This window comes from Passer montanus, unplaced genomic scaffold, assembly GCF_014805655.1.
Source record: "Passer montanus isolate IOZ18808 unplaced genomic scaffold, ASM1480565v1 scaffold47, whole genome shotgun sequence".
Taxonomy (NCBI): Eukaryota; Metazoa; Chordata; class Aves; order Passeriformes; family Passeridae; genus Passer; species Passer montanus.
The window spans coordinates 2,711,216-2,736,177 of NW_024369596.1; the positions used below are offsets into that span (position 1 = coordinate 2,711,216).

Here is a 24,962-nt window from a genome sequence, read left to right on the forward strand (position 1 = left end):
CTGCATGGTACAGGGCAGGGTAGAGTAAATGCAGTGGTCTGGGAGCCCAGCAGTGAGGTCGGGCATTTGGGTGGGCACCAGCCTGGCATGATTTGAAGGGAATCTGTGTGGGAGGCACCCAGAACCCCAGCTCACATGGATTTTGTTGTGTTGGCAGCCTCCAGCTCTTCAGGGGAGCACCGTGCCCGAGTGACCCTCCTGCTGGCAGCCCAGCTGTGGCTGTGGCTGCGCTCGGCCCCGCGGCCCCTGACCTCGTAGGCGCGGCCCCGCCGCCCAGCCAAAAACTGTTCTCGCGTCAGCCTGAGTCTTTGTAGGGTAGGAGACAGCCCCCCCGCCGTGGCCACGCTGCTGCCCACCCGGCCATGCTGCGAGGAGGCAGAGGGATGTCACCTGAGAGAGGTGGGACGCGGACCCGACGGTGACATGCAGCCGGCACAGCGACGGCGAGACTGAGCGGGATGTTTGCCAGCAGCGATGTGGGACTGGGGTTTGGGGTTTTTTTTTTTACAGCTTTCCATCATTGATGTGGACTCAAGCAGGGGTTTTGCAGCTTTTTTCCCAGGCTCTCCCTTGTGGGGTGCACTGAAGGTGGCCCACGCCACTGTTGGCAGTGTGGGATGGGGTGGAGCACGTGCTGTCCCCTCAACATGGACAGCTCCCACTGTCCTTGGGAACTGCCACCAGGGTCTTATGAGCTCACAGACTCAGCCAGAGGTAGGTGTTGGGGCACAGAGCAGTGCATTGCCATCTCTGGATGACGTGACACCTTGGGACCGTGTCACCCTCTGACTCTCTGGAGCAGAGGTGGTGCTGAGGTTTGGTTCAGAGAGCCAAACTCATCCATGGGGCTCTGGAAATCTTGGCATTGTGCTGTGGTGGTGACAAGCTGGTGCCAATAATTGGAAAGAGGTGCTTTCTGGTGGGCAGGAACGAGAGTCAGAGGAAGGAGGGACAAAATTCCCTGCTGTGTTTGTGTGGTGTGCAAGGGTTGAGGGTCAGAGCAGGGTTGGGGTCTGCGGGCACAGGGCAGCATTGGGGTGCCTGGTGAAAGAGTGGGGAGCAGCCTTGGGTGCTGGTGGGTGCGGGGGGCTGTGTTGGTGTCTTGTTTTGTGTTTGTACTCTGTGAAACGGCTGCGTGGGAATAAAAAGTGTTGTAACCCTTCGTAAGCACCGGCTCCTGTCTGATGGGGGCGAGGAGCAGTGGGGCCTGGAAGGACACCAAGGCTGCAAAGAGTCCCAGGGAGGGTGGACAGGGAGTTTTGGGGTGCCAGGCAGGGGCACACCAGAGCTGAGGGCAGGGGTCTTGGCTGGAGTGTGGGTCTGACAGGTTTGCCATGGCATGGGCTGGGATGTAGGGCAGAAGGAGCAGAGGAGATTTGGGCTCTGGGGCAGGAGGGCAGCTGGTTCCTCTGCCTCAAGACAAGAGGTGGGTAACAGGATGTCATGGACTCTGCTCTGCTTGTTCTCTGCCTCCAATTCCCTCTCTGTCCCCTCTGTGTGTGTGTTAGCTTTGAGTTCTTTTCTTCACCCATCTTTTCTCCCTGTGATTGCCTCTCTGCTTTCTGCTGCCTCATTCCCCCCATCTCTATTCCTCTTTGCTCTCCTGTCTCTGCTCCCTCTGTCCTCACTCTCTGTCCTCTCTGTGCTTCTCTGCCATCCCTCTCCTGTCCCCTCTCTGCTCCCTCTCAGTGTCACTCTCAGCTCTCCAGTGTCACTCTGTCTCTCTGCCTGGGACTGTTTGCTCTTTGTGCCTCTTTGCCCTCTCTCTCCCATATTTTCTCTCTATCTCTGTGCCCTCTGCACCTCCCTCTTTGCTCTCCAGGTCTCCCATCTCCTCCTGCAGTCTCTCTTTGCCCCGGGCCATGTCTCACCCTTATCTCAGCGTTAATTAATGAACTGCTGAAGGACGGCAGCAGTGTGGGTGTGCTGCACCCGGGGAGCTGCCTGAGGGCTGCGGGGGGAGCCCCGAGGATGGAGAGCATCCCCGGGCACTGCAGGGCTGATGGTGCTGGGCAGGTGGGGAAACAACACGGGGGGTGGTGGGGAGCACCGCAAGGGCTGCTGGTTTTCATGGTTTTCTTTGGCTCTTAAAGGGTTCGGCAGATTGTGCAAAGAGCGATGGTGAGAGGAGTGTGGGATCACACTGACCACAGGGCTGACCACAGCCCTGACCACAGCCCTGACCACATCACTGACCACAGCCCTGACCACAGATTCATGGACTTAATTATCCTGGAATCACCTCAGTTTGGTTTGGAAGAGAAAGAGACCTAAAGCTCATCCCATCCCACCCCCTGCCAAGGCAGGGACACCTTCCACTGTCCCAGGTGGCTCCAAGCCCCATCCAGCCTGGCCTTGGGCACTTCCAGGGATCCAGATCTTCTCTGGGCACCCTGTGCCAGGGCCTGCCCACCCTCCCAGGGCAGAATTCCTTCCCAAAATCCCATCTAACTCTGCCAGCTTTCACCCCAAAGCAGAGCTGGCTTTTGCTACTTGAAATCCAGACTAGTAAAACTGATCCTGGGATATCAAACTCTCTTTGCTCTTAAGCTCTTCAGGATGTAATTTAGTGCTTCAAAACCAACCTGATCAGATGGAGAAGCAAAATTAGCAGCTGTCAGATGGCCTAGGGTAAATCTAACCATGGGGGCTCAATTGGGATGATGGAAATGTGACTCAAAGGCTTTCACATGCTACAGCTGTGTTTAAAAAGAAAAAAAAGAAAAAATGCCTTAAACCCACTATTCCAACTGCATATTTTCTTTTGCAGACTCCTGGCTGATTTAGCCCAAATTTATTAAAGAGTAATTAATTATTTGTGTATTAATGATAATTAAAACCAAACCCTGGGCAATGGGTGCTGTTAATGCTAGCAGTCCAATAAATTTGGTTTAAAGTTTCAAACACTGTTGGTGTCTTTTACATCCACCCAAGCTCTGCAGCTTCAGAGGGTGACGGGGTTGGGGGACAGAGGGAAACAGATTCAGCCAGAGGGGACAGAGCTGGAGAGCTCTGAGCTGCTCCAAATGCACAGGAATTCCATCAAAGGGGGCACAGGAGGAGCTGCCAAGCAGGGGAGCTTTGTCAGGAATAACTTTGTTCACTCTAAGGAACCCAAATGAGCAAGAGAAACCCCAAATTATTCATAACTGACATCAAATAAGCCCCAAAAAGATGCAAAGTGACCCCAAAGTGGGTGGAGAGAGCGAGTTTGACCTCAAGAAACCCTGATGACCTATAGGAACCCCTAGTTTTAATGGTTGACTTCTAGTAATATCAAAAGTGAGCTAAAGCAACCCCAAAATTTTCTGGGGAGAGTGAGTTTGACCTCAAGTAACCCCAAATTTTAATTGTGGCCCTCTAGCACCCCACAAAATGCTGAAAGTAATCCTAAAGTGCTCTTCATATAGTGAGTTTGACTTTAACAAACCCAAGCTAATTAAAATTGGGGGTTATTATATCATCTATACCTATCTATATATCTATAAATATATATCTATATATCTATAAATATATATCTATATAATCTATAAATATATATCTATAGATATAGATGTAGATATTTATATATATATACACATATATATATATTTCCCATATATATTTGAGAAATATTTTTTGAGACTGAGGGGTCAGCAGGGAAGAGGCCCAGGGTGCGCAGAATTCCCCAAAATTTCCCCAAATTCCCCAAAATTCCCCTCCGGTAGCGCTCGCAGGGACCCGAGGATCCACCCCGGAGCTCCGCCCCTCCCAGACCACGCCCAACTCCAGGCCACGCCTCCGACCACGCCCCAGCCAATGGCTACGCCCCATCCCCATGGCTCCGCCCCTTTCACCCGCTGACGTCACCGCCCGAGGTGGCGCGAGCTCTCCCTCCGGTGACGTCACGTGGCGCTACCGCTTGGCCCCGCCCCCGCGCCGCGCCGCTCCGGGACCCCGGGCAGGTAACGGGATCGGGGGTCGGGGTGCCGGGTTTGGGGGGCCGGGACGGGGCTCACGGAGCGGGGACACCCCCGGCAGGGCCCCCGCCGGCCGCCAGCGCCGCCCTGCCCTTCCCAGCCCCCCGCGCTTCCGTCCCCGCCGCCGCTGGCCGTGCCACCTGCGGCTCCGGGCACGGGGACCCCGCCTTGGGCACCCACCTGCCCGGGGAGTCCCGCAGGGCACGGGACGGAGCCCCGTGCGCTGCCCCAGAAGGGGTTTTGCACCCCAGACCCACACGCCGGTGTGGCCCGTCCCGCTGCCCGCTGTCCCGTGCCATAAGGCGACAAGGCATGGAATTTGGGGAGTCCCCACTCCTGCTTCACACCCGCAACCTGCTGGCCCAGATTTGCTCCCCAGCCCCGGCCACGGCGATCCAACCAGACGCACAGCATGCCAGCCCTGCCCACATCCTGGCGGGCACCCGATTCCCCGTGTCCCTGCGGCGCTGGGCAGGGACACCTCGGAGCACTCACAGCAACTCCCCTTCCCTGCAGGAGCCGCCATGGATCTGGTGCTGGAAGCCGCGGACCGGCACCTGCTGACCCCCTACGTGTACCCGGCGGGGTGGCCCGAGGGCGAGCCCTGCCGCCAGCTCCTCAGCCTTTTTGTCATCACCAACCTGGGCGCCCTCGCCCTCTACCTGCTCTTCGGCACCCTCAGCTACTACTTCATCTTCGACCACGAGCTCAAGAAACATCCCCAGTTCCTGGAGGTGGGTGTGCCTTGCTGACCCCTCACCCTGCGTGGCACTGTGCCCCTCGCCACCCCCTTGTCCATTCCAAATGTCACCTGCCAGCGTTGTGGCATGCTGTCACATCCACCCCTCTCCGCCTGCTGTTGCCCTTGGTCATCCCTGACCAGTAGCAAGTGCCACAGCCCACTGACCCCAGCACCCAGCCCTGCCCCAAGCACAGCTGGCCCCATATGAGCAGCACCATGGCACAGGTGCCACGACAAAGGGGTGGCCAACACGCCAGCCCTCCCAGCCTTATGGGGGGCACTGGGGCTCTCAAAATGTGCCCTGTGCCCCTGATCCCTCTTGCCATGCCCCATAGAACCAGGTGAGCCAGGAGATGTCCCCTGACCTCTCTTGCTACACCCCACAGAACCAGGTGGAGATGTCCCCTATGCCCCCTGACCCCTGTTGTCACACCTCACAGAACCAGGTGGAGATGTCCCCTTTGCCCCCTGACCCCTCTTGTCACACCCCACAGAACCAGCTGGAGATGTCCCCTGTGCCCCTGACCCCTCTTGTCACACCCCACAGAACCAGCTGGAGATGTCCCCTGTGCCCCTGACCCCTCTTGTCACACCCCACAGAACCAGCTGGAGATGTCCCCTGTGCCCCTGACCCCTCTTGTCACACCCCACAGAACCAGCTGGAGATGTCCCCTGTGCCCCTGACCCCTCTTGTCACACCCCACAGAACCAGCTGGAGATGTCCCCTGTGCCCCTGACCCCTGTTGTCACACCCCACAGAACCAGGTGAGCCGGGAGATCGCCTACGCCGTGCGCTCCCTGCCCTGGATCAGTGTCCCCACCGTGGCCCTGTTCTTCGCCGAGGTGCGGGGCTACAGCAAACTCTACGACAACATCGAGGACTCCCCGTATGGTGAGTGACCTCCTGGCACCCCCTGCCACAGCAGTGGCCTCTCCCCACCTGGGTCACCTCCCTCAGCCTCCATTTCTCCCGATGACAACCCTAGAAATCCTCCTGGGTACCTCCTGTCCCAGCCTGTCAGCCAGAAGCCCAGGCTCTCTGCAGAAGAGGCACCCAGGGTCGTGTTCCCCTGCTTGACACACTCCACCCTCCACAAGAGATCCTTCCCTTCCCTTCACTGGCACGGCTCCCAGTGAAACAGCACCTGACTCGCTTGCCCTGAGTCACAGGGCACAGCCTGGCACTCTCACCTCAATGGGGCAGACCCTGGCAAGACTCACATGTGTCTCCCACCACGAGGACCATTGTGGAGACCCTCACATCCTCCTGATGCCCACATGTGCCACCTCTAACGACCCTGTCCCCCCCCAGGCTGGTCTGGTGTCTTCCTCAGCATGCTGTCCTTCCTCTTCTTCACTGACATGGGCATCTACTGGATACACCGTGGTCTCCACCACAAGCTGTTTTACAAGGTATGGGACAGGACAGGAGGCTCTGGACAAGAGTCCTTGTCCTGCTCTGGTGACATTTCCAAGCTGCTCCTCCCAGGGGATGCATGCTCGGGTGGGAATGGCTGAACAAGGCATCACCATGTGATGGGAGCTGAGAGCCCTTTAGGGCACGTGTTCCCCTCTCAGTTTGGGTGGTGATGGCCCACACAGCATCCCTTGGGGCCATGAATCTGGCTGGGGGACCCTCTAGAAGGGCCCACCCCGACTGACACCCCCTGTCCCCGCAGCGCTTCCACAAGCCCCACCACCTGTGGAAGATCGCCACGCCCTTCGCCAGCCACGCCTTCCACCCCGTGGATGGCTTCATGCAGAGCCTGCCCTACCACATCTACCCCTTCCTGTTCCCCCTGCACAAAGTCACCTACCTGGGCCTCTACATCTTCGTCAACGTCTGGACCATCTCCATCCACGACGGCGACTACCGCGTGCCGCGGCTGCTGCGGCACGTCATCAACGGCTCTGCCCACCACACCGACCACCACCTGTACTTCGACTACAACTACGGGCAGTACTTCACCCTCTGGGACAAGATTGGGGGCTCTTACAAGAGCCCCACGTCCTTCGAGGGCAAAGGCCCCCACGATTACCTGCGCAAGCTCCGAGAGAAAGACTCGGTGGCGTCCAACGGCATCGGGGGCTCCAAGAAAGACCCGGGAGCATCCAACGGCGTCGTGGCCTCCAAGACTGAGTAGGCTTCCTCCAAGTGTGTCCCTTCTCTGGCTGGATCTGGTCCCATTCCTCACCAGCCACCCAAGACTGTTTCCCACGGACAAAGAGCCCCTGTCCCTGATGACGTGACCAGCGTGGGGTGATTTTTGGTGAGCGCGGCATCCAGCCTTGCTCCACACCACAGATCTGCCCTGGTTTCCCTACTGCTTCCCCTCCCAGCTCCCTTTGGATCTCTGCTAAGGTCCCTGCGCTGCTTTTAGTGCTGTGCTGCTGCTTTACAAGAAGAATAACATGGCACAAATAGAACAGTAACGTGGCACAAATTAATGTGACTCGCGTCAGGGTCTTTGTTCCACTGCTGCGCCCCTTTGTTGACGATTCCTTGTTCCCATCATGGTGTCCATCGGGACGAGCTGTATTTTGGAAAAAAACCCTACCTTTTGGAGGTGGTGTGGCTTCTTCTGATGGCTCCCTTGGTGGGACTCCTTGCACTCAACCTCCTTCCTCTTGCCCGGGGATGTCCCATGGAAACATCATGCCTGTAGGACAGAGGCAGGCTTTGAGTCTTGTGGGTCTCTCGAGCTCCCTGAGAGCACTGAGGGGGAAGGGAGGAGGACCAGGCTCCCAGATATGAGGGGAAGGGGCTTCTCCGCACTCAAAGGTTCGTGGCCAGCTTCCCCCTTAAGGGCCTGTGTGTTTCCTGCTGAAATCTGGTCACTCCATCTTTGGGGTGACCCATTTTCAATAAATCTCAATTGCCAACTTGCCTGTTTGGTCCCTTCTGCCTGACTCATGCAAAGTCTCCTGCGGCATCCTATTTCTGCCCTACAGCACCCATGAGGGACTTGGCACAGAGCCGTGCTGTGCTGGCAGCAAATTTGGGCCAAAACAGCAGAAGATGGGTAAAACACAGAGTGGCCAGAGCCACCTGCAGTGCCCCAAACCTCCTTAGGTGTCCCTGCACGGTGACACCTGTGCTTTCCCCCTCGCTGCTCCCCCCATTTCAGCAGTCCCTGGAGCCCTGCTGCCCTTCCTGGGGATGGAGCCCCTTCTGTGGTGACAGCCCCTCTGCTCCTCGCCCAGCCTCAGCTGTCCCCAGGCAGGGGGACACACCCTGCCACTCCTGTGGCACCTGTTGGGCACAAGGGACACCTGCCAGCACGGTCACGCTCTGCCTTCACCTTTTCACCAGCCCATCCCAAGTTGCTCTCCCCACGTGGACAGCACCCCTGACCCCAGTTTGCTGATTAACCTGGGGCCTGGGGTCAAGGCACAGCCCAGATCAAACACGGTGACAGCATCACTGATTGGCCGCCCTGATTCCCAATCTGCTCTTGGGAAAGGTTCTCATCACCCCATCCTCCCACCTTAGCCAAGCCTGGGCACCCCATCCTGGCAGCCTGGGGACAGACAGTGACCCTCACAGGGCAGGGCAGTCAAGTCCTAGGATGAAATTGCATCACTCTGGTGCCCAGTGCACCCTCCCACCCTTCTGCGTGGCATTCCCCCGGGATGGATCTGCAGCAGCCCAGCTCCGGGCACAGGGAATCGTGTCCTGCGGGTCACCCCCCTGCCAAGGCCACCGCGGTGGCCTTGGGGCTCGGTGGCACGGAGAGCAGCAGCTCTGGCTCCGGTCCCCTGGTGCTGCTGTTGCCACAAGATGGGGATGTTGCTCACCACAGCCAGCGCTGGAGCTGCACCTGCGTGGATGCCCTTCCTCCTCCTCCTCCTCCTCCTCGTTCCCCCAGCGTGGAGCAGGAGGGGCTCTCTTGGAGGACACACATGGGGTGTCCCTGCTCTGCTCCATGACCCCATTCCTCACGCTTTTCCTGGCATCAGAGCCGTTTCTGCTGATTTATCTGCAATAGCCTCCCCGACCCACCATTTCCTCCCCCCACACGATGCTCTGCCACTCACCAGGGCAGTGCACCCTTGCACCACACACTGAACATCCCCCTCACAGGAACCCCAGCACACCAAGTGACCCCTGGTGTGTGAATGCAGCCACTGGGTGCCTCTGACACAGCCCTGAGCCCTGCAGGAAGCCCTACAACCATCATCATCCTCTGAGGAAGGCTCTGAGGCCAGTGCCATGGGTCGTGTGGCGTCTTTGGCTCCTGGCATCGCTGTTCTGCTCCCTGATTCAGCTCCAGCAACAAGCAGTGGCTCCTTTAAGCAGCTTTGCTCTCTCTGTGAGGCTTTGTGGGAACGGCTGTTGCAGCCCCTCAGCCCCCAAACCCTCTGGGACCTCTAAAGCTGAGACAGGGAAAGGTCTCAGGGAAGAGGGGAAGGAAAGCAGGGGGCCAGGGGCTCCTCACCTTGCTCTTGGAGTTCACAGCTTTTGCTGCTGATGAAATCCAGATGGACCTTAAAATAAACTCTGCACTGTTCCCCTCTCCCCTTTACGGCTCTTTTCAAGAAACAAAAAAATACCTTGGCAAGGGAAACGTGTGCTTCCCTGCACAAAGAAAGAGCCACTCATCTGTGAGCATTACCAGGGCTGGGCTCACCCAAGAGCTGCTGGCTAAAGCTCTCTCCCTGTGCCCACCACAGGGAGCTCACAGGGGCACAGGGATCCTTCTTGCACCCTGTAAGAAGTGTGAAAAAAGAGCTGGAAGAGAGACAGCAAACCCCCCAAACACCATTTTCCTCCATTTAGCACCTCAGCAAAGGCAGTTCCTCATTTCCTCCTATTTCTTAGCCTATTCCTGTTGTAGTCTGAGCTTGCTTTACCTTTCTCCTAATCCTGTTCACAAAGAAATAAACACACTAACGATCAACCAACAGCAAAACCCACCACACTCACCAGCACATTAGTTAGAAAATCTCAAAATTAAAAACAAAATCTAAAATTAACAAACCAAAATCACTGCAATTCCTCATGTCCAGGTCCTTTTTGAGTCCTTCTCATCTGGCCCAGAGAGCAACTGGCTGCAGGGATTCCCACACAACAAAACTCCCTCACTGACTCTGCCCAGAGCCACGGTGACCTCCTGTCCTCCAGGGGCACATCACTCTGAGTCAAGACCTCTAAAAGCCTTATTAGGAGGGCTTATAATGGTATTGACCCGATAATTGAAATACACTAACTGGGTTTCTAGGTGAAAGCACCTCGGGGAAAGCTCTGGACAACGTTTCTGCTATTAAGGCAAGTGGAAAAAGGAGAAGCAAGACTGCCTTGGGGCTGTCCATGGGATTTACAGGCTCCCATTCCTTCACTGCTGGGCCACATCCATTTTCTTTGTTGGAAATGCTGGAATGAGAGGCAGAGGGGTTGAAGCCATCAGTGTGTTCTCAGTACCCTGGAGACACAAGAGGCCTCAGCCATTTCTTAGCAGCAAGATCATGCCTAAAAATCACTTCTGCAGGAGATGAGGCTTGGTTGGCTATGCAGGGACAGCACAGGAGTGATGCCAGTGGCCACAGCTCTGATTTATTGGGGCAGCTCCAAGTGCTCCCCTGGTCACTGTGCATCCCTTCAGAAAGCAATTTAGAGAGACAAGCTGGGGCTGAGCAAGAGGCACAGCTCACCTTTCCTGTCATCTCCCAGTGCCATTTGAATCTCCTGCCTCAAATCCCTGCTCCCCCTTCCCACCCTGCTCTGTAACACCCGGGACACACGCGAGCCCCAGGCAGGGATGGGATAAACTGCTTTCTGAAGGGATGGACAGTGACCAGGGGAGCAGCACCAGGGCAATCCCATGCCTGGGAGTCCAGCACTTTGAGCTGCACCAATAAATCAGAGTTGTGGGCACTGGCATCACTCCTGTGCTGTCCCTGCATAGCCAACCAAGCATCACCTCCTGCACTTTGGTGAGTTATGGGCATGTTGCCTGTGCCAAGTGTTCTGTGGGAAGCACACGGCCACTGGCACAGCTCAAACCCACCTGCCACGGGTGGGAGAGGTGGCAGAAGGCCCTGGACAGACCCTGAAGGTCTCTGGATTCCTACTCCCACCATGTCTTGCTCACCTTCCCAGCTCTGCCCAGGTAAAAAGAAGGCAGAAATTGAGAGATTTTCCACTGTCCCAGGTTGCTCCAAGGCCCATCCAACACAATTCCAGGGATGCAGGGGCAGCCACAGCTTCTCTGGGCACCCTGTGCCAGGGCCTCACCACCCTCACAGGGAGGAATTCCTTCCTAACATCCAACCTAACCCTACTCTTTGCTAGTTTGAAGCCTTTCCCCTTTGCCCTGTCACTCCACACGCTCCTGAACAGCCTCTTTACTTCAACACAGTTTCCTTTCATTCAGCTCCCTTCAAGTCGATTTCCGGCATTTCACAGAAATTAACTCGAACTCATTATTTCACCCCATCTCGACGCGAAGAGAGGGAGAGGGAGAAAAAGAAGAAGAGGAGAAAGAGCAGGGGAAAGGCGAGGGAGAGGAGATGCAGGGCTGAGGGGGGCCGAGATTAAGCCCATTTCACAGACATCCACCAGAACTTATTCCACCCCACCTCGCCGGGGAGCCGAGCATCCTCCGGAGGGGGCGAAAAACACGGAGAGGGAAGAAAAAGAGGAAGAGGGAAGAAAACAGCGAGAAGGAGCCGACAACAGAGGAGGGGGCCCGAGCATCCTCGCCCGCGGGGAGCGGCGGGGGGGCCCGCACGGCAGCGCTGCCCATGCACATTCTCTCCGGGCGGCGGCGCGGCTGCCGCTCCTCCCGGCCCCGCTCCGCTCCGCTCCGCTCCGCCCGGCCCCGGCGGCACGAACATGGCGACACGGAGCTCCGGCGGGGCCGGCCGTGCCTGCCCGCTCCCCCGGCGGCTCCTGGGGGCCGCCGCGCCGCGCCGCGCCCGCCCGAGCCCATCCAGGTGTACGGACAGGTGAGCCCGGCGTGGCATGGCATGGTATGGCATGGCACGGGGGGCACCGGCGCGGAGAGCGCCGCGCTCCGTCCATCCATCGCCCGCCGCTCCCCATCCTTCCCCGGGGGTCGCAGGGGTCGGGGCGTGGGGTGGCGGCTCCGTGGGGAGCAGGGGGTGTGCAGGCGCTGCGGGCTCGCCCCGCATCCCCGGCTGGCCGCTGGCACTCGCGGGCTCGTCCCCGGCGGGATGCGCTCCCGGAGGGAGCAGCCAAGGGCAGCCGGCGGGGATGGGGGCCGGGCATCGCCGGGAAGGGACGGACAGCGATTCCCTGCGGGAATGCTCGGGGGATGCTCGCCGTGAGCATCCCCGCGCTGGGGAGCCGGGCAGGGGGAGGTGACGCTGTTTGTGACACGGCTATTTGTGACACGGCTATTTGTGACACGGCTATTTGTGAGGCACCGCGTCCTTCCAGCCAGGAGGGCTCCCTGCGTGCCCGAGCCATCCTCCACTCATCCTCGGAAAAGAAGGGGAGCAGAGTTGCTCGCGGCAGGAAAGCGCAGAAACTGCTATTTCTGAAAGTATCCCTGCTCGGGCTCGATTCGCTGGCAAGTTTTGCTGCCAGGACCATGGAGGCTCCCCCTCACCCCTTCTTTTCCATCTCTTTTGGGTGGTGATGACAAATTACACTTTTGGCTGGGGAAAGCTTCAGCTTTTTAAAGGTTCTGCTTTATTTTTGATGTACCCACATGCTGTCTACACTTGGCTGCCCTACTTGATCCTCCTTGCTGACACTGCCTGTGTCCCCATCACGTGCCCAAAATGCTGTTGGGGGGGAGCAGCCCACAGAAGGACACTTGAGGAGAGGCTTTGAGCCTTGGGTGACATCTGCCTTTGCCTCCTTGGATAGTGCTTTCCCCCCAGGTGCTCTACAATTTCCCCTTTTTGCTACTTGTAGGATCAGAAGGAGCCAGTCACGAGGCAGGGCTGGCCCTGGAGCTGCTGGAGGGGCACATGCAGGGCTGGTGCTGCTCCTAAAGCCCTTCTGTTCCCTTGTTTAGGGAAAAGCTGTTCCTCCTCCCCTTGAAAATCTGCTTCGCCTCCTCTACCTCCTCAGTGTTTGGCTGTTTTTAGCATAACACAGCTACCCCATTTTAGAAGAAAACATGACACTTGTCTCTCATCCACGGCAAGACATTGGTGGCACTTTCCCTTCTGTCTCCCCGTGCCTTCCATCCAGCCAGGTCGAGAGCTGCTCTGGCAGGATTGTCCCTGTCACCTGCACACGGAGCTGCAGATCCAGGAGGGTGCAGTAACCCTGTCACTACCCAGAACAGGACTAATAGGAAGCAGTGGGAGTTCAACAGTTTGCCGCTGTTTGGGATTTTCTCATTGCCTCAAGCTTCCAGAAGGGATTTGCCTGGGGAATGGAGCTGCTCTCACTGGCAGCAGAGCACACTGCACCCGTTCCTTCCTCTGCTGTGGGGCAGGACACACAGATTTTACAGCCCAGGTGTGTCACCAGGAAGAGTTGCTCGGCACTAAACAACATTTCTGAGTTCTCCCGAGTGCTACAGCGCTTTAAATCAGGGCTCTGCCTGAATAAAAGGGACAAGAGGGAGCCCTGTGTGTCCTAGGCTGCGTTACAGATCTGACCACACAAGTTGCTAATGCCTGGGAAGCCGGAAAAGCTGTGCAGCTTTTCAGGGGTCTTGTGCCTGGTCACAAGCACCCAACAGTCCCCGTGACCCCCCTCCCCCAGCCCTCTGGCACTCCAGCACCAGCAGAAAACCGTGCAAAGCACTCCTCTCCCAGGGCCATCGGTGTAAGGGGCAGTGCTCGGAGCGAGCATCCTCGCGCCGTGTCACCGCAGTCCCTGATCTGGGGCACATCCCACCCCTGTGCCTTTGGCAGGTCACTTGGCCATATGCTACGCCCTGGCTCGTGCCCCAAAACTCCCTGCCCTTCCCTGGCGCCGTGACCCCCCTCCCCCAGCCCTGTGGCACTCCAGCACCAGCAGAAAACCGTGTAGTCAAAGCACTCCTCTCCCAGGGCCATCGGTGTAAGGGGCAGTGCTCGGAGCGAGCATCCTCGCGCCGTGTCACCGCAGTCCCTGATCTGGGGCACATCCCACCCCCGTGCCTTTGGCAGGTCACTTGGCCATATGCTATGCCCTGGCTCGTGCCCCAAAACTCCCTGCCCTTCCCTGGCTCTGTGCTGTGGTGCTGACCCAGGCTGGTGGGGCAGCTGAGAGCCCAGGCTCAGCTCAGGGGCTGGGGAAAGCAGGGTTTGCTGCTGGGGGGGTGATGTTATCGGGGAGCAGAGGGAGGGATGCACTGCTCTGTCTGGAACCGAGCAGGGGAAGAACATCCAAAGCCTTAGTAGCTCCTCGGGAGCCAAACACAGCTTACTCAGCAGCGTCAGGAGCAGGCTCAGAGCCCTCTTGCCTTGGACACCAAAGCACAAGCACAGGATGTTACTTGGATTTTTCATCTGGACCCTCACTGCTGATCACATCCTTGCTGGGCAGGCTGCAGCAGAACTTCCCAGGAGCATCACCAAATAGCAGGACCAGCAGCCTAACCCTCTTTGTGGCTTTTCCTTGATTTTTCTGACTCCGAAGCAGCAGCAATCAGGAGACCAAATGCCCAACTCGAGTCTGTCAGCTTTGAGACAGAGCAGGTTTTGTTCCCTTGCACAGCCCTCACCTCTGTGGGATTGTTGGTGAGGGTTACAATGGACAGACTGTTTCACCAGGCACTGACACGAGACAGGGCTTCTCTAGGATGCCACCAGCAGCAGAGAAGCATCCCCAGGGCAAGAAAACTTCACCCTCGGGGCCAGCAGGGCTCCCTGAACCCCTTCCACAAGCGTGGCACCTCACCCTGCCCTCCTGCTCCTGGCACGAGCTGCTGGCCTGCCACCCACCCTCCTGTCCCCTCCCAACCTTTGTGCTCCTGCCTGCACACCCCTGCTCAGACCTGGAAACGGGGCCTGGCCCAGGATTTGCCATTTCCATGGAACGTCCCCACATTCCCACATGAATTCCAGCTGCTGAGTGTGAACCAGCAACGAACACAGGAGAGAGCAGCAGCCACTCTGAGTGCCTGTGTGTGTGCTGGGCTGAAGAGTGACCATGGGGTGGGTGTGGAGAGACTGGTGTGCCATGGCTGTGCCACACAGTGAGGAAAACTGCTGGGCCAGGAGCCCAGATTGGGTCTGCTGGTGCTGAGGGGAGTTTTGAGAGCATTCACACTGCTAAAATATATCTAACCTTGACCTGCAGGCATCCCTTCCCCTTCTTTGGAAAAGGTTTTTCTAAAGCCACCCCCCAAAGCACACAGCCCACAAGAAATCTTTGCCTTAAACCACTCCAGGACAAAGGACATCTTCTCTGGGTGCTGGTGGCTCCTGTGGCAGCCACTTCCCCTCTCTGCTGTCACTGCAAGGCTGGAGCCTCTCCCTGTGCTCAGCCTGCATGTGGCTGTCACCTCTGTGCCTCCCTGTCCCCTGAACCAGTGTTAGTGCCTGCCCTAACATCATTTTTCTGTTCTCCTTCTGTGGGGAACTATTTCACTGCTCCCAACCTCTCTGTTTCCTGGTGATAACCCACCCTGCCTTTGAGGAAAACCGCCGAGTTTTCATCATTTCCAGACCATTCACTACGACCCGACCTCTTACCAGCCCACCCCTTGACCTTGACCCTGCCCACCCTTCTGCGCTGATGGAGACCTCAGATAATCCCCTCTGAAACGTGCAGAGCTGGCAGAGAGCCCTGCTGCTGCCAGGGAGGCAGAGATTGCTCTGCAGGGCGAGCTCGTGCGGCCCTGGGAGCGCAGACATCAGTCACGCCGCATCGCAGTTCAACCATACTTAATTTTGACCTACTTTGCCAGCCTGGCAGAGCCTTCCCACATCAGACTTTAACCTTCTGGAGGTGCCCTGGGTGGTGACGTGTCCCAGCTGCGTCCTTTTCCTCCTTCTTTGTGTCAGCAGGTCTTCCTCCCCATTGCTGGGTCTTTCATGGCCACCCTGAGAAGGTTTCCCTGCTCCTGGCATTTGCTTTTTGCCAGAGCTTGATCCCTGGAAGCCACACAGTTCCTGCTCCTGGCACCGTGGTGGCTGGGAGAGGTATTTGTGGTTTTTTTCATTGCTTTTCCCCTCCAGCAGATTCCTCACAGATCCTGTGAGCGCTGTGGTGTCCCAGGGGCATCGCTCAAGCTTTCCAGAGCTGCAATGCCAAGCTCATGGCACACTTTGGACCTCTTCTGCAGCCTTCTTCCTTCGTTATGGGGGAGTGAATTTCATCAGCACTTGCCAAATCTGCTGGGGAAGTCTCCATTCCCATCACATCCCTGCCCCTCTTGGAATTTAGGAGAACCCAGGGTTGTTTCTGGGGTTGTTTCTGGATTCCTGCCCTGACCCCAATCTTCCTACTCCCCTCCCTTTTCCATTCTCTGGAAACGACAGCTCAGGGAGAGCTCTCTTGGTGGTGGCAGAGAGAAAACAGCCCTGCAAGCAGATGATTTCAGTATTAACTAAATTAACACGGGGCCTGGCACTCTCCGAAATGAGTCACCCGTGTTTCATATCAATGATTTCAGACCCTGGCATTTTCAGTCCGAGCCACAGGCAGCGGCACGGCAGGCACAGGCTGTATTTTAAACTCTCCTGGCAGGGCTGGGAGCAGATGCTCGGGAGCGGAGCAGAAGGCGCGGTGACGGAGCTCCGGCGGGAGCGCGCGGGGAACGCGGCGTGCCGCGAGCAGGAGCCACCCGTGGCACTCTGGGGCCGGGCTCTTGCGTCAGCCCTGCCGGGGGGAGGACGGGCAACGGGCACGAAAGGCCTGGCACTTGTCCTCTGCAGCTTCCAGAGAGCTGGAACGAGGAGGAGCGCGGCCAGAGCACCTTCTCCTGCTCTGCCCTGAGCTATCCGGGCAGCAGCTTTGCTTCTCACCCCTTCTTCAGCCCCATCATCGTTCCACCAGCTGCTGGGATCAAAATATTTCACCCATTCCCCTTCTCCACGCATGTCCTGGCAGCTCTGAAACCGTGATGGCACCACTTGGATGGTTTCAGAGCCGCTCACAGAGGACCCTTGCTCTTCCCTTGCTCTTTGCCAGCCTCGCTTATCACACAGCAGTAATAACTTATTCACCATTCAGAAATCCCCTGGGAACTGCATTTGTTTGTAGGTCGCTTTGAGGACGGGAAGACACCCCGGTGATCCCTAGGAATCTTTGTTCAGCTCTGTTTTACAGCGCTGAGCCCCAGCCCTGAGCTGTCACAGCACATCACCTCCCGAGGAACCGCGAGCGCCCGGCTCGAGCTGCAGTGCCAGCCCCAGAGCTGGGGCATTAATCCTCAACAAAGCAAAACCAGGGACACACACAGCGAGCTCCCAAGCCTGCTGGGCACCTAGAGTAGCCCCCAGTGCTGTCCTGTCATTGGTCACTGCTGTTACAAGTCAGCCAGCACACGGTATTTCTGCTGGCAGCTCACCACAGCCAGCGGTGGGATTTCTGCACAGGGATGTGCTTCCCACACAGAGCAGGGGCTCCAAGGCTGGGATTTAGAGGGAAGGGCTTGAGAGCAGCTCCAGAGAGCTGTCCCTGCCAGTCACTCATCCCCTGGCCAGCCTGCACCACGCTGGAGCTTTCACATGTCACATGCCAGGGGTGAGCCACCTCCACAACCAAAATCCTTCTCCTAACTCCAAGTGTGGGCATGGGCAACTCAGAGGGATGAGGCAGGAAGGGAAGCTGGAAGTTTAGGTGCCAAAGAACATGGACAGGGCTCTTCTGCCAGCCCTGTGCACTCGAGGAGTCAGCACTGCACTCATCCAGGTCTCCTCAATTCTTGAGGAGGTCTCATCACTTCTCCAGGCTCAGCAGGGCGACACTTCCACCTCAGCCCCCAGAAATTCCCTCTGCCAGCCCAGCCTGGAGCTCTGAGCAGCTCGTACACACCCTCAGATGGCACCTCCTGGGGCTGTCCTCTTCCCATCCCATTCCTGCAGGGCATTCATTTGTTGGAAGATGCTGTTAACAGAGAAATACAGAGCAAAGCTAGAAACGTTGACTCCATTAACCACAGCTACAAGCAGCCTCTGCTATGTCTTGGCTCCACTTTTCCCCTCCTGGACTGCATTTGGCACCTTACATATTAGGAGGGCAAATTAGAATTTCATGCATATTTCATATACACTTAATCACTTGGCAAAGACCAAAACACTTCCCCATTAAGTGGAATTTATGCTAAATGCTGTTTCCATTAGGCACCAGTCGCTGCCTGTTCAGAGGTTACACCAGTTCCCCAGGCTTGTCCCCTGCTAGGGGAGGTGAGGACACTGTGACAGTGCCACAGCAGCAGGACAGGGTCCCCAACAGCAGCCTTATCCCAAAGCTATTCCACAATGGTTAATGGGACAGCAGCTGCTGTCTGTGGGGTTCTGTTTGGTGCTCCCCTGAGCCACTTGGGTCCCCACAGAGCTCTGAAGGGCTGCAAGGCAGCAAAAACCAAAAACGTGAGGCTCATAAACCCGAGCCACTGCTGTACAACCCCTTCCTGGGAGACTTAGAGCATCCTTGTGTTGCCTTCTCCTGCCTTACACCCTCCAGTAAGAGCTTCTCCAGTGGCTCCAAACCTTCCTGCTGAGCACTCCTCCCTCCTAGCAGGGAGACAAACCTTGCCTGTCTCCAGTTTGCCTTTATACAGGGACTCTGCCATCCCCAAACTGCCTGAGCTCGCCCTGCTCCTCAAGGGCCAGCAAAGCTCAGCTGGCTCCCCTGAACCCCAACAGGTTGCCCCTGGATTTTGGGTTTCACTTCACTTCCCAAGTCTCCAGAAAAGGGATCTTGCTGTCTGCTTTGTCTTGCAAGAAAAAAAGATAGAGGTTTACTGCTGAGGTTAAATCAAGGTGCAGATAGGAGTCTCCTCTGGTTTGCCTGCTTTTGAAACTCCAAGTGTCAGATTTCTTGTGCAAAGAAAAAAAAGAAAAAGAAAAGTACTATTAAAATTGACACTGAGGTAGTAACAAACCCCTTTTGACTGGGAGGATTGAAAGGGCCCAGCTCTGTGTTCTAACAGTGCCCAGCTCCAGCCCGGTCACTGAAAAAGCTGCACCCAAAATAACCAGCAGAGATGTGGGAGATTTAAAGGGGTTATTCTGCTTCCAGAGCAGGGGAGGGGGACGTGGAGTGCAGAGCTCAGTTCCACACCCCAGGCTGCCTGTCTGCTGTCTCAGAGTGCAGCAGCAATTCCTCCTCCTCCTCCGGCCTGCTTCCCTGCATCCTCAAACAGCGTCTCTTCCTTTTAATTTTTATTTTGTTTTCTTTTCCGGCGGGCACGCAGGGCTCCGGCTGCCTGGCTTTGTAGCTGCTGCCGATGATGCCTGACCTAAATCTGCGCCGCGTTCGTAGCCGGGAGCTCCGGCGGGGTTTGCCCGGTGGGGGGGTCCGTGCCCGGGCAGCCGGGGATGCTCCAGACCGGGGGGATGCTCGGACCCCGGGGGATGCTCGGGAGATGCTCGGACTCCGGGGGATGCTCCAGACCCGGGGGACGCTCCAGCCCCAGGGGATGCTCCAGACCCGGGGGATGCTCCAGACCCAGGGGATGCTCGGACCCCGGGGGATGCTGCAGCCCCCAAGGGATGCTCCAGCCCCAGGGGATGCTCCAGCCCCCAAGGGATGCTCCGGCCTGGGGGATGCTCGGACCCGGGGGATGCTCCAGCCCCCAAGGGATGCTCCAGCCCCCAAGGGATGCTCCGGCCTGGGGGATGCTCGGGCCCCGGAGCATTCTCCGGCCCGTCCGGCCCCCGGGGGATGCTCCAACCCCAGGAATGCTCCAGCCCCAGGGATGCTCCAACCCCAGGAATGCTCCAGCCCCAGGAATGCTCCAGCCCCAGGAACGCTCCGGCCGGAGTTGGGGTCGGTTCTCTTTCCTCTCCTGCGAGCCTATTGCATAAGAGGGATTTGAGGGCTTCAGCTTGGCTCTCCCTCCTCCTCCCCGCCCGTCTTCTTCCAGAATAAAGTCCTTGTTTTTCCAAGCGTTTGGCTTGCTGGAGGTTAAAGCAGCCCCTTCTTCCAGGCGGTGCTGCTCGCTGGTCCCGGGGTCAGCGAGAGCTGCAGGGTATCAAGCCTAAGAAGGGCTTATCCCTGTATTTTTACAGCTTCCCAAGGCCCCAGCTCCGGGCTTAGAGCCCCGGGATGAGCTGTGGCGTGCGAGGGCTCAGGCACGCACTCCTCGAGCAGAGCACCCCTCCACAGCTGGGCTGTCCCTGCTGGCTGCTGACAGCCACCGAGGCTTTGAGCTGAGCTGAGCCCTCAGCTCCCACCGTGCTGGGCTGCGAGAGCTTCCCCACAGAAAGCAGGGCTGTGCTGGCAGATACAGCACACACAGGAGAGTGCATGGCTCCCTGCGTGCTGGAATCACGGAATATCCTGAGCTGGAAGGGACCCAGCCCTTGGCCCTGCACACACACCCCAACAATCCCACCCTGTGCATCCCTGGGAGCACTGTCCAAATTATCCTGGAGCTCCTGGGGCTGTGCCCTGCACAGACACCCCATCAATCTCACCCTGTGCATCCCTGGGAGTGGTGTCCAAACACTCCTGGAGCTCCCGGGGCTGTGCCCTGCACAGACACCCCATTAATCCTACCCTGTGCATCCCTGGGAGCGCTGTCCACATTATCCTGGAGGTCCTGGGGCTGTGCCCTGCACAGACACCCCATCAATCCCACCCTGTGCATCCCTGGGAGCACTGTCCAAATACTCCTGGAGCTTCTGGAGCTGTGCCTATTCCCCAGGGAGCCCCCAGCACCCTCTGGGGGAAGAGCTTTCTCTGATATCCTCTAAACCTCCCCTGAAGCAGCTCAGGGCAGTCCCTCGAGTCCTGCCACTGGTCACCAGAGAGAAGGGATCAGTGCCTGGCCCTCTGTTTCTCTGTGGCCTCATCAGCCTGGATTTGAAAACACTTCCCAGTCCTTGGTTTGAGTTTCCATTCTCGTCACACCCTGAATCCTGTTGTCTGAGGAAGAATAAAGGGAAAACTTACCCTTTTAGGCACATTCTGCCAACGTGCTCAGGAGAGATGCTGCTTTGAATGAGCTTTCCCAGAATCTGGTTTTTCCAAGGAAGGGTGGCATGAGAGGATGTCTGCTGTCCCTGTGGGTGAGGCTGACTCAGGGTGTCCTTTTCCTTGCTGTTGCAGGTCAGCCTCAATGATTCCCACAATCAGATGGTCGTTCACTGGGCAGGAGAGAAGAGCAACGTGATTGTGGCCTTGGCCAGGGACAGCCTGTCCTTGCTGGGTCCCAAAAACAGCGATGTAAGTAACACACCCTGGCCCTCTCCAGGTGCACCTTCTGCTTCTGGGCCAGGCAGGGTGATGGTGGCTGCTGAGCTACAGCCTGACTTGCTCTTGTGTCCTGAGAGACACAAAAAAGGCCCACAAGTTTGGGTTCGGAGGCACAAAAATATTAAATATCCTCTGTGCTGCCTCATGGGTTCAAGGCATGGTTGGGAAAATCTCAAATCTTTCCCTGCCTCATAGTTCACTGAGTTTTCACCAGATCTGTCAGAAGCGAGCTCAGAACTTTGTTCTTCTCATTGTGGGGCTTCTCCTTTGCAGGTTTACGTGTCCTATGACTATGGGAAGAGTTTTAAGAAGATTTCGGAGCGGTTCAGCTTCGATGGGGGGAACAGCAGCGAGGTGGCCATCGCCCAGTTCTACCACAGCCCGGCTGACAACAAGAGGGTGAGGGGGACGTGGCAGCTGGGCCTTTGTCCCTGCTGTCACAGGGAGCCTGGACACCCCTTGGGCTGTCCCTGGGGCAGAGGTGGCGTGTGCCAGGCACTTCTTGTGCCATGGTGACACTCAGAGTGTGGTGGGAGAGGGGCAAATTCTTCTCCTCCAAAGTTGGCCCTCACAAAGGCTCCCCTGGGATGTGCACCTTCATTGCTGCCAGGCTGAGCTCTGCTCTGACCTTCTCCCCTGTCTGTCCCTCCACTCCCAGTATATCTTTGTGGATGCCTTTGCCCCATACCTCTGGATCACCACCGACTTCTGCAACACCATCCAAGGCTTCTCCATCCCCTTCAGAGCAGCAGACCTCCTCCTGCACAGCAGGAACCCCAACCTCCTCTTGGGCTTCGACAGGTCTCACCCGAAAAAACAGGTGAGCACTTTGCTGAGGTGGGGAGCCAGCATCCTAGCCCTGCCCTGCTGTGATGTTCCTGTGGCCTCTCACAGGTGAGAGCCACTGTGCCTCATGCCAGGGCCACGTGGCTTCATGCTTTGGCCATTCAGGGAGCCTGATCTCACATGCAGAGCTGTCCAAATCTGCAGGACACTCCCTTCCCTGCAGTCTGTCCTGTTCTCTCCTCTGGAGAATGAGGATGCAATACCTGCAGGCTGCCTGTCTTATTTCCCTTCCTTCCCCCTCCATCCACGCTGCTCCCAGCCACATCCATCACCAGCTATCGTGGTCATAACTCACCACAGAGCACTGGCAGCTGAGGCAGGATGACCTCTGCAGTGTTTCATGTGGGCCTGTGGTTTGGCTTTGGGTCCTGAATAACAAATTGCTCCTTGAATACAAACACTATTTTTTCCCTCTGGAGCTGTTGGGTAAAGACTGAAAATAATTACAGCACCTTCAGATAGACACAGTGAGTAAAACCTGGAGGTGAAACAGTGGGGAATCCTTCTGGCAGAAGGCTAAAGGACATTTTTTTTTTTGCTGTTTGGGTTATCTATCATTAACAGAAAAGTTGCTCCTGTTGTTCCAGGAGCTGCCACATGAAAAGTCATAGGAGTAGTCATGGAATGGACACATTGGGTCTCTTGAAGGACTGGGTCTGTTTGTGTCCCAATCCTACTGGCATCTCTCACCTTTATTGTTACAGCTCTGGAAATCAGATGACTTTGGCCAGACCTGGATAATGATTCAGGAACACGTGAAGTCCTTTTCTTGGTATGTATTGCACCCAGCTCCTGTCTTCTCTCACTCCTCACTTCTTGCACTGGTTGCTGTGGGAAGCAAGAACCTGGGTACCAGGGTGTGCTCCAGCCCTGCTCCCCTCACCCTGCACTGTGGGCATGTGGCACAGCAGGGTGACAAGTGACAGCCATCCCACAGTGGCACCCAGGATGTTTTCCTTTCCCCTACCCCATCTCCTTGCCCCTGCTGCCTTCTTCCCCCGTCCCACCACGTCCCACCACATCCCCTGTCCTCCCCATCTCCTGTATTCTCTCACTCCTCACTTCTTGCACTGTTTGCAGCCCTATGGGAACCAAGAATCTGCCCTATGGGTACCAGGGTGTGCTGCAGCCCTGCTCCCCTCACCCTGCACTGTGGGCATGTGGCACAGCAGGGTGACAAGTCACAGCCACCCACAGTAGCACCCAGGGTGTTTTTCTTCCCCTTACCCCATCTCCTTGCCCCTGCTGCCTTCTTCCCCCGTCCCACCACATTCCCTGTGCTCCCCAGGGGGGTTGAGCCCTACGACAAGCCCAGCACGGTGTACATCGAGCGCCACGAGCCCTCGGGGGCCTCGACCGTCATCCGCAGCACAGACTTCTTCCAGAGCCGGGAGAACAAGGAGGTCATCCTGGAGGACGTGGAAGATTTCCAGCTCAGGGACAAATACATGTTTGCAACCAAGTCTGTGGTGAGCGACGCGCGAGGAGTTCGCTGCCGAGGGTGGATGTGGTGCAGAACCACAGCGGGAAAGAGCATCTGCCAGGGGTGGTGCTGCTCTCTGCTGCACCTCACACAGCCTTCAGACCTCTCTGGCTTGTCACAGAGGTGTCACCCAGCCTGCCAGCCCCTGTGGGCTCACAGCAGTGGCTGCCCGTGCCGCTCTCCCAGCGGTGTTTCCATACCCCTGCCTCGGGCAGGCTGGGCAGAAGTAGGTCAGCCTGCAGAGGGCTGGGACCCGGGAAAAAACACAGCATGGCTGGGAAGGACATCAGGGTGGGGGTGGCAGGGGAAGGGGGATGTGGCTCGGCAGCTCGGTGGTTAAAGGAGGCCGCTTGTCAGAGGAGATTACCATCAAATGTGGACCAGGTCCAAGCAGCCTAATGTGCTCCAGCCTGGAAAGAAAGCTGCATTTTCAGTCTGCTTGCCTAAGAAAAGAGGATATGGGTGAGCAAAAGTGGTCTTTTGGTCCCTCTGCAGCCAGTTCTTGGCCAAATTCAAACAAACCTGAAAGAAAGCAAGAAAATGTCTGTGCTTCCTCTGAGGGCCAGGCCTTTCTAGATCAGAAACAGCATCAGAGGGATGAAGTCCTGATCCTTCTAGAATGTAAGGAGCAGCTTTCTTTTCAGAAGACGCATTTCTCCCCTGCAGCTGCCATGGAGTGCTTTAAGAAGGAACCCTTTATTTAGGGGTGACTGCTGGCAGAACCAGGGAGGGTTTCCTAGGCATTTAGTGACAGATGTGTCACCTCCTGCCCCCTGAGCGGGCACAGCGGTGTCTGACAGAGGCAGGGAACATTTGCAGAGCAATTTCAGTTTCTCAGAAGTCTCCCTTGCAGGTAGTACAGCCTGTAACTCCCAGGGCCCGGCCCCTTGGCGCCGTGCCTGCTCTGTGGTTTGCAGGAGATTTTATCGAGGGCTCGGTGCTGGTGTAGGGTGAAACATTGGGGGTGGTTTGTGTCTCTGCAGAGAAGCCACCGAGCTCAGGGACAGCATACTGAAAGCATGAGGAGGGTTTGGGCACCATTTGGGGGTGATAGGGAGCTTTCACTGCTTGGGGACCAGCGGGCAGCACTCCCTGCTTCCTCCTGCAGCTGTAATGACTAAACATCAATAAAATCACCCGTATTCCACCCCACGGCAAGCACTGCTGGGAAACACCGAGACAGAGGGAGGCTGGCTGCTAGCCCCTCATTTGGGAATCACATCCCCAGGTCGGGAATGAGGCACTTGCCTCCAAGCCTGGCTGCAGCAGGGGCGGTGCTGGGGAAAGGACAGGCCCAGGGCTCTGACTTCTGCTCCTTTCCGTGGGAGGCACGGTTGCTTAGTGATACAGAGGCTGGGGAAAAAAGAAAAAAACAAGCCAAAAACCGGGCCGCTTATTTTTGGAGCCTAGATCTGGGTTTAGGTCCTCACCATTGGCATCCTGTATGAAATAGGTTGCCCCCAGATTTTTTTGCTTTCTCGGCTTCGCGCCGGCGCCTTTCGTTTTGCGCAAATCGGTAAAAATAGGAAGGAAAGGTCAGTGTGCTCTGAGGAGAAAGGAGGAATTAAACCCAGCCTCCTTACCCCCACCTGACTGCCCAGGAAGGACAGTTTGTCTCCCTGCTGAGGCCTGGCTGTGGCAATTTAA

At 57.0% G+C, this 24,962-nt stretch overlaps 2 protein-coding genes across 11 annotated transcripts in view; both read left to right on the plus strand.

Moving 5' to 3' along the window:
- TECTA (tectorin alpha) overlaps nt 1-7,589 on the plus strand; it is a 33,371-nt gene extending 25,782 nt beyond the window's left edge. For 4 of the 9 annotated variants that reach the window (XM_039721835.1, XM_039721837.1, XM_039721839.1 and 1 more), the window contains 4 exons: nt 4,476-4,693; nt 5,461-5,593; nt 6,014-6,114; nt 6,381-7,589. In XM_039721835.1, coding sequence (XP_039577769.1) covers nt 4,476-4,693; nt 5,461-5,593; nt 6,014-6,114; nt 6,381-6,845 — 917 coding nt within the window. In that variant the 3' untranslated portion in view covers nt 6,846-7,589. Of the gene's footprint in view, nt 1-157; nt 1,163-3,810; nt 3,945-3,967; nt 4,270-4,475; nt 4,694-5,460; nt 5,594-6,013; nt 6,115-6,380 lie in introns of those variants that run through there. The other 5 variants (XM_039721833.1, XM_039721834.1, XM_039721841.1 and 2 more) reach the window with 4 other exon arrangements.
- Nucleotides 7,590-11,619: 4,030 nt separating this feature from the next.
- SORL1 (sortilin related receptor 1) overlaps nt 11,620-24,962 on the plus strand; it is a 46,922-nt gene continuing 33,579 nt past the window's right edge. For both annotated transcript variants that reach the window (XM_039722011.1, XM_039722012.1), the window contains exons 1-6: nt 11,620-11,649; nt 20,840-20,956; nt 21,260-21,385; nt 21,645-21,806; nt 22,537-22,604; nt 23,121-23,301. In XM_039722011.1, coding sequence (XP_039577945.1) covers nt 20,867-20,956; nt 21,260-21,385; nt 21,645-21,806; nt 22,537-22,604; nt 23,121-23,301 — 627 coding nt within the window. In that variant the 5' untranslated portion in view covers nt 11,620-11,649; nt 20,840-20,866. The remainder of the gene's footprint in view (nt 11,650-20,839; nt 20,957-21,259; nt 21,386-21,644; nt 21,807-22,536; nt 22,605-23,120; nt 23,302-24,962) is intronic.